Here is an 8802-nt window from a genome sequence, read left to right as displayed (position 1 = left end):
CAGTGAGCGAGCTGTCCATGTGTAGAATGGGGAAGGTGCATGATCTATCTGACTTCAACCAAGGCAGATTGCGATGGCCTGGACGCTCGGCACGAGTATTTCGGAGACTGCACGACTTGTCAAGTGTTTGTGGACTCCATTGGTGAGTGTCTTCAACACCTGATTAGAACCAGGTGAAATCACGTGCAAACTTCTTGTGGTTGGGAGGTCACTCCCCATTACAGATATCTGATGTCATAGGCTGTACAGATGGTAAAAAAGGACAGGTGGTGTACTGTGACAGAATTAATATCAGAGTTTAATGATGGGTAGAGTAGAAGTGTATCTGAATACACAGTGCACTGAACACTCCTAATGATGGATCTCTGCAGCTGAGGACCCATGCATGAGCCAATATTATAACAACACGACACTGTCAGTTACAACTGAAATGGACACATGACTTTCGACACTGGACATCGGTGCAGTGACAGAGTGTTACATGGTCTGATGACTCCTGATACCTTTTTCATCATGCCAATGGAGGGTGCGAATCTGTTGTCTTCCAGGGGAACATCTCCTTGACACCTGTACTGGGATACAGGGACAAAGCTGGTAGCGGCTGCAACATGCTCTGGGGAACATTCACATGGGCGTCCATGGTTTCAGTGGAGCTTGTGCAAGGCACAATGATAGTCAAGCAATATTGTACACTGGTTGCATACCATGTACACCCTTTCATGATGATCACATTTCCTGATGGCAGTGGTAGTTTGCAACAAGACAATCCGCCATGTCGCAAGGCCAGTGTGCTAGAGTGGTTTGACGAACGTAGTGATAAGTTCCAGTTGATATGGTGGCGCCCCATTTCACCAGATATGAACCTCATTGAACATATTTGGGATGAGGTGGAACATGGCAACTGAGCCCAATGTCCCTCTCTGATGAGTTAATGGGAATTAGATGACTTGTGTGTGAAGATGTGGTACCAACTCCCTCCAGTGACCTACTAAGACCTCACTGCTTTAGTGGTCTATTTTTCCATGCAATGAGTTTCCATAAGAAATCCCACAAAAATAAGTAAATTAGGTATAATTACTATCTCTTTCTTATCTTTCAATGATAGCCATATTTCGAAAGATATGTTCTCACCAGATAGTGTTAAATTAATTTGCTTTATGTATTCAAATACTTTCATCATAGGTACTTCTGAAGAGAAAGCAACATTAGATGTCATTTATAAAGAAATAAAATTAATAGGAAAAAATGTTTTGAAAATATTCATATTCTAAAGCAAGTGGATCCTTATATCTAATTTAAATGGAATCAAGATTATAATTATTTAAAGATTGACTTAAATTTCTTTCACTTTTTAGAGCCTACACTCGTTGTTGTTGTTGTTGTTGTTGTTGTTGTTGTTGTGGTCTTCAGTCCTGAGACTGGTTTGATGCAGCTCTCCATGCTACTCTATCCTGTGCAAGCTTCTTCATCTCCCAGTACCTACTGCAACCTACATCCTTCTGAATCTGCTTAGTGTATTCATCTCTTGGTCTCCCCCTATGATTTTTACCCTCCACGCTGCCCTCCAATACTAAATTGGTGATCCCTTGATGCCTCAGAACATGTCCTACCAACCGATCACTTATTCTGGTCAAGTTGTGCCACAAACTTCTCTTCTCCCCAATCCTATTCAATACTTCCTCATTAGTTATGTGATCTACCCATCTAATCTTCAGCATTCTTCTGTAGCACCACATTTCAAAAGCTTCTATTCTCTTCTTGTCCAAACTATTTACCGTCCATGTTTCACAATTGATAGGAATGGGGGAAAGAAATACAGTAGAAGAAGAATGGGTAGCTCTGAGGGATGCAATAGTGAAGGCAGCAGACGATCAAGTAGGTAAAAAGAAGAGGGTTAGTAGAAATCCTTGGGTAACAGAAGAAATATTGAATTTAATTGATGAAAGGAGAAAATATAAAAATGCAGTAAATGAAGCAGGCAAAAAGGAATACAAACGTCTCAAAAATTAGATCGACAGGAAGTGCAAAATGGCTAAGCAGGGATGGCTAGAGGACAAATGTAAGGATGTAGAGGCTTATCTCACTAGGGGTGGTGGTGGTTGTTGGGATGTTTAAGGGGGACTAAACAGCTAACTAGGGGTAAGATCTATCTTACTAGGGGTAAGATAGATACTGCCTAAAGGAAAATTAAAGAGACCTTTGGAGATAAGAGAACCACATGTATGAACATCAAGAGCTCAGATGGAAACCCAGTTCTGAGCAAAGAAGGGAAAGCAGAAAGGTGGAAGGAGTATATAGAGGGTCTATACAAGGGCGATGCACTTGAGGACAATATTATGGAAATGGAAGAGGATGTAGATGAAGCTGAAATGGGAGATACGATACTGCGTGAAGAGTTTGACAGAGCACTGAAGGACCTGAGTCGAAACAAGGCCCCCGGAGTAGACAACATTCCATTGGAACTACTGATGGCCTTGGGAGAGCCTACACTCGTAGTCTCCGAATAAAGAATAAAAAATATAAAACTTGCCACATCCAAATATCTTCACTTGGCAATATCATATAAAAAACACAAAACCTCATTCATGATCTTTTTCAGAAGTCTCATAATTTCTTATGGCAATGAAAATCTATGTTTTCATAAAAGTTTTAGTTTTAGTCCCTTGGAAATCTCTATAAATAAAACATAAAATTTATATGACTAATGTACAAAATCTCATTAATTAAAGCATAAAATATCATTCATGATCAATACCTTTTTTGTTAAAATTTTGTTGAACAAAATACCTAAATTCAGCTGGTGTATTTTCTTCTGAATGAATTTATAATTACCACCTGGAAATAGACAGTTTTTCATTTTCTTCTTAAGAAATAAAGCTTATAACTGGTGACACTACAAACTCTAAAACTTAGTGAATTAAAGCCAGTACAAAACAATTGGAATATAAAGGATATTCTAAAATGAGAAAAAACCGCTTACTGATCTCATCATCAGCAACAATAATGATAAAGAGATAAATGACACTGTAAAAGATCTAAAAACTATAGCAAAATAACTAGGAAATAAACAATATTTTAAACAAAGAAAGGAACAGCTTATTGCATGGATTAATTATGATTTTGAAAATGTGTTTTGAAGAATTATATAAACTGTACTCAAAAACTAAAATATACAGAAATAAAGTTTTTGATTATGTTGAACCACACGATCTTTTTAATGAAGCCGCTTGGAGATTTATATCAAGACATTTTAGTTTGTCTACAGATTTCATGATTAAAATTCAAGATAAAATTGATTGGGATAATATATCAATGAAACAAAATTTCTGTAGATTTTATAAGAGAATTTCAATACTAAGTAAATTAGGACACTATACTACATCAAAACTTAACTGAAAAAATCATAAGAGAATTTAAAGATACAATTAATTGAACTATTATATCAACTAAACTAAATACATGTATAGAGTTTATTAGAGAGTTTCAAGATAGAATAGTGTCTTTTTCCTTAATTATAACGATAACACTTTGCAGAAGTACATCAAATGAGCTAGCATCTATTCTCAGAAAGTTACAATAATAGTCACTCAGTAAATCTTCATGTGTCATTCTTCCTCTCTTCTTGCACCACAGAGAGCGAGATTGTGTCGTGGTTTACACACAGGACTCGCATTCTGGAGGTCTATGGTTCAAATCTGCTTGCAACCATCTGGTTTTAGGTTTTCTCTTGTTTTCCTAAATCACTACAGGCAAATGCAATGGTCATTGCTTTGATAGGGCGTGGCCAATATCCTTTCCTGTCCTTGAAACAATCAGAGCTTGTACTTCATTTTTAATGACGTAGATGTCGACGGGACGTTAAACTCTAATATTCCTTCCTTCCTTCTTGTTACAACACTCGTTCGTCCATCTATGCTTCCTCTTTGCTTTCCGCGAGCGCACAGCCAGACCAAAGGCCAAATAACAGCTAGCGCCCTTATCCGTTTTGTTTGCGTAATATCACTTTGCTGTGTGGAGCCAGACGTTAATATGTTGTGCAGTATTATTGACAATCTAGAGGCTGCTTCATTACATAGATGTCGGTAATAAGTATGTACGCTAATTGTAGTGCTGCCGATCTGTGTTACTGTTAGTGCCACCCCACGATTAATAATTTTTCCAAAGTAAGTAAAAATCGTTCATTTTGGAATCATTTTCAAAATACTACCACGCTAGCAGTACAGTTTATCGAAGATGATTAGGTTGTAAGAGGCTCCCTATAGAGTAAAATGAAATAATTGCTCATGTTTTTCCAGCGTGATTGATAAATACATTTTCTCGTCTGCCAAGAGGATGATTTTGTGGAGTACGTGATAGTCCGATCCGTCATTCTTCATCACGTTTTCTGACACATGCAGCTCGCGTAAACCTCACACCGAGGAACATCTACCAAATAACTAATCATATGGTATATCAAGGTATTGTAAGACATTACCGTGTTGTTATGACTCACACCAAGACTGGGTGGAAAGACCGAAAAACTGCGAGAACTCGAATTTGAGACGTCAGCGAGAAGCGGCGAAAGTCAACAGCTGTGTTGTGGTGTAGCAACAACTTGTTAGTCACAAACTCGTTGTGCTGTTTTATTGTTGCGAAAATGATATTTAAGTGCACTGAAGTCAAGCTATGTGTTACAATGTCGTGTTTATGAGTTTAACGCAACATAATATGTTTATCTAGTTTCATATTCATTACTAGTGTGAAGTGTTGTGTGGCTAAAGCTAATGGGGATTACATTCAGGAAACAAGGTTCATGTGTTCAGGTTCCCCAAAGATGATTTAATGAGACAAAAACGTCTCCACTCAATACTAAGGCAAGATATCACAGTTGCTAATTATTCAATCTTAAGTTTTGTTCTGAATGTAATTTAGTAACGCATGTTTTATATTATGGTATATTGTTATTTGCCGGATCTTTTGGCTCGAATATATTGCGATTACTGTACTTCATTGCTCAGTTTTCAAGTGTATCACAAGCTAACTACATTATCAGGGTAGTGTCAGCCACAGTCGGATGAAACCGTAACGGCACCTTCAAAACTACAGCTTAATTTAAACGCCATGCCAGGCATTTTTTGGTCTGGCCAGCCTACCTGTCTTCAGCTGCAGGACCGTCTAGAAAAAGGATAGAAGAAAATCATGGTGGAGGCATTAGTACAGCAGGAAGACATCAAGATTAGCGCAGCCAGCCATAATGAGTATTTAAAAGGAGTTTCATGTAACAGTATTCAGGGATTGAAAGATAAAGTTCATGCAATTTTCTTACAGAAGAACTGCGTGAAAGTAATGAACGAAGAGTCTGTTATTTATACCGTATTCCTATCGAACTATCTGTGCTGTCCCATTAATTAGTGTGGTGTGTTACTTATTGTGACTGATAATTATTTGAATGTGGAGGTCTGTCCAAAAGTAGTTTTATTGAACGAAAATTGTATTCACCCTAATTTGTTCTTCATCTTGCCATGGTAACAGAAAACTGTATGAATACAGCGACTTTGACATGCATGTCTCACTGTGATTGTATGAAAATATTACATGGAAATGTGTGAATGTTTTACTAAGCAACTACTAAAGACTACGTTTAAAAGTGTTCCAGATGTTTCTAACTGTTCATACACATGAAAATAATCCCATTTTTTCAAAAACGTCAGCAGTTTTGCTTAAAGATTTGTTAGTCATGTTGTATGTACTATGCATGAAATTAATCGCAATAGTGCGATGTTAATTGGTTATGCCTCATTCCAAATAAACAACTATGTGTATTTTCTCTGTTAACTGACGTCATTGAAGTATCAACTCAAAAACCGTTAAATTTACGGGACACACAATTTTTATGGTGATGGTGGCTGCTTTATATTACGATCGCCGCTTGGCTACGACGTCACGATATGGTTATTTGGCGTTGTCTCTGATGGTGTTGCCCGCACTTCGTTCACAAAAAAGTTGAGCTACACACCTTAGCGTTCTTTACCCTTTACTGGCAAGACTTTTTAATGAAGCCAGTGGGTAGCATGGTTTTATTTGCTTTGAATAAAACAAGTAGCACAGATTTTTCACAGTCAACATTGTTACACATCTTCGGCGCTTCTTTTCGAATATGTCGTGATTTCTGAGATAGTGGTTCGGATGGTACCTGATAGAATATTTTAAATTTAACTGCACTTTCCTCTCTCTATTCCGCCGTAAAGATGTGTGTTTCTTTAAGCCGCTGTGTATATCCCTACATGTGGCATCATGGTGACGTTTATCTAACGCAGTTCTGCCACTGGTTTGGCTATCTTTTGTAATCAACATCAACCGTTGACGACTGCTATAGCGTATTTCCCGTATTTTTCTTAAAAATCTTATTCCGCTTATAGAATGGCAAGTTTTATGCTTTGTAGTAGGAAGATCTTGTCCTCGTTTTAGCTTCATATATACACACACGTAAAATGTGTCCATTTCTTGTAATCAGTTCCGTATGTCTTTCATACTGCGACAGCAAAGCTCCAAGCGGACAGAAACCTACACTTCCGATTACGATACTGGATGAGTGGGAGTAGTGTCGTTTATATTGATTTGTAACATCGTTTTCTCAACAGGGATCGTTGTGCTGCCATACTGATTGAAAATTGACACCACATTTTCTTTCTTCAGTTTTATTAGAACGCTGGAAAGTATGAAACAAAAGACGAAGGGACAATTGCTTTACGATTCTCTTGTAAGCCACAGATATTTACTGAAGAACGTCGTTTTCTTTAAAGAACAAAAAAAATCACAATAAACAACAGAAGACCTGACCTTTTGCAGAATATATACTCAGTAACGTGAAGTTTTCTTCACTACCTCCAGCCAAATCATGAAATGTGGAACATAGGAAACTTTCATGGAATGCAATATCTAAATTATTTGAAGTACCAGTTAAGCCATCACAACGGTAGCTGAAGATAAAATCATACATACTTGATAATGAAACGTAAAAAGCAATGAAATTCTTTCCTATCATAGAAGTTCCATAACTGTTTCTACATTTGAGCCACAGACGGCAGAACATCAACATATTAGCTTTTGAAGCAAAAGTAATTACATTTACAAAAATATTTGTGTATCATAAAGTCGACTGAAGCGTAAGAATGTACAAATCACTAGCCACCATACAATATTGTTACGTGTCAAGGAAAGTAATTATCGTAATAAGAACAGACAGCAACAGAAATATACGCATGAAATATGTGGTTATATTCTCTCGCTGTCAGCAGTGTAAGCTGCAATTATACATAAAATCAAAAGCACTTCTTCATGGATAAGTTGTACTGTAGCTTACGTCACTGAATCAGCGAGAAACTGCTGTTTTTACATTTATTTAACGATCACTGATAAATTACTAATGCCTGGAACGCAACAAAGTAATAACTATCTCGTTAATTAACTAGAAAAAGTAATTAAAAACAAACATCACATTTAATGTTGGCTTTCTCGCCGCTACGGGTTCTAGTGTCGTTGCAACTGTCAGATGGTAAAACTTTTCACAGAACGACTGTATATGTTAGACTGTGATCGACCTAACTATCATTTATATAAATCACATTGTAATTAATTTAATTACAACATTTAGAAGTTAAATAAACACTACCTTCAGTTAGCTAAAATATGAAGTTTTTGTTCTATGACGTGCGATGGAGTGAAGAGATCTATGGTGGACATAATTTATCTCTGGTGCGAGTTGCTGTAACAGGTTATCTTTGAAAAATATTGCGCTTCGTGACAGCTACGAAATAAACCAGTGTTCCAGTGCGACGAAAGATGTGGCTCTGTTCTCGTTTTGTCAGTTATTCAATACTAAATGGCAGGCGTAAGAATGATGCGCTGTAACAGCGCAGGGTTCAGACGCGAACGAAAATAAACGCTGATTAAACCATTACCGCTAGAGGACGGAGAAATGGAGAGACATCTCTTCAACTTGAAGTTCGCTTCCAAAGAAATGACGCGAAACGCTAGCAAGTCCCAAAAGCTGGAGGATGCGGAGAAAAGCAAATGCAAAAGCGCTTTGCGCAAGGGGGCGCTGGATGTTGCGCGAGTGCACGCCGAGAACGCCATCAGGCACCGCAACCAGGCACTCGGCTTCCTGCGCATGGGAGCGCGACTCGACTCTGTGGCGGCGCGGGTGCAGAGCCTCAACAACATGCGCAACATGACACGCACCATACAAGCCGTCACGCGGTCCATGGATGTGGCCATAAAGCGCATGGACCTGGAACGAGTCCAGTCGCTGATGGACCGCTTCGACGAAGAGTGCCAACAGCTGGAGGTGGCGAGTATGGTGCAGGAGTCGGGTTTGGACGCGACGACGTGCACGGCAGTCCCCATGCGGCAGGTGGACGACTTGGTGATCCAGCTGGCCGAAGAGGCGGGCCTGGAGGTGCAGTTGGAGATGCCGCAGGTAGCGCTGGACAGCCTCGGAGCTTCCCTCGTGTCCGAGCGCGACGAGCTCTCCAAGAGGCTAGCGCAGCTCAGGAAGTAAGCCGGTTCAGATCCGAGTCTACAGTCTCATCTTCAGAAATCTTCCTGGCCGCAATTAGTGCTGCCAATACTATGGTAAATTTTGAAAAGTAGTAGCCTCCATACCAATAAATATACTCCAAATATAAAACTCTCTTCAAGTTAGGCTGATGGACATCTTGAAATATTTACCGCTTTTGTTCAGTCTGTATGTTGCTATGTTGCTTGTACGATTATCTAAACCCATAACAAAATGCACTAATGATGCCTGCGACATTTCCGTTG

At 38.9% G+C, this 8802-nt stretch overlaps 1 protein-coding gene across 1 annotated transcript; it reads left to right on the top strand.

The window, feature by feature from the left end:
- Positions 1-7957: 7957 nt before the first annotated feature.
- On the top strand, positions 7958-8539 carry LOC124795811 (charged multivesicular body protein 1b-2-like). The gene has a single exon (XM_047259893.1). The coding sequence runs from the start codon at positions 7958-7960 to the stop codon at positions 8537-8539; it is 582 nt and encodes a 193-aa protein (XP_047115849.1).
- The last annotated feature ends 263 nt before the right edge of the window (positions 8540-8802 follow it).

The sequence above is a fragment of the Schistocerca piceifrons genome, chromosome 4, assembly GCF_021461385.2.
Source record: "Schistocerca piceifrons isolate TAMUIC-IGC-003096 chromosome 4, iqSchPice1.1, whole genome shotgun sequence".
In the NCBI taxonomy this organism is placed as follows: Eukaryota; Metazoa; Arthropoda; class Insecta; order Orthoptera; family Acrididae; genus Schistocerca; species Schistocerca piceifrons.
The sequence above is the reverse complement of the archived record's forward strand: the minus strand, read 5'-3'. Positions and strand labels throughout refer to the sequence as shown.

Coding starts and splice junctions, on each gene's coding strand:
- LOC124795811 (XM_047259893.1), top strand. CDS start 7,958: ATGGAGAGACATCTCTTCAACTTGAAGTTCGCTTCCAAAGAAATGACG.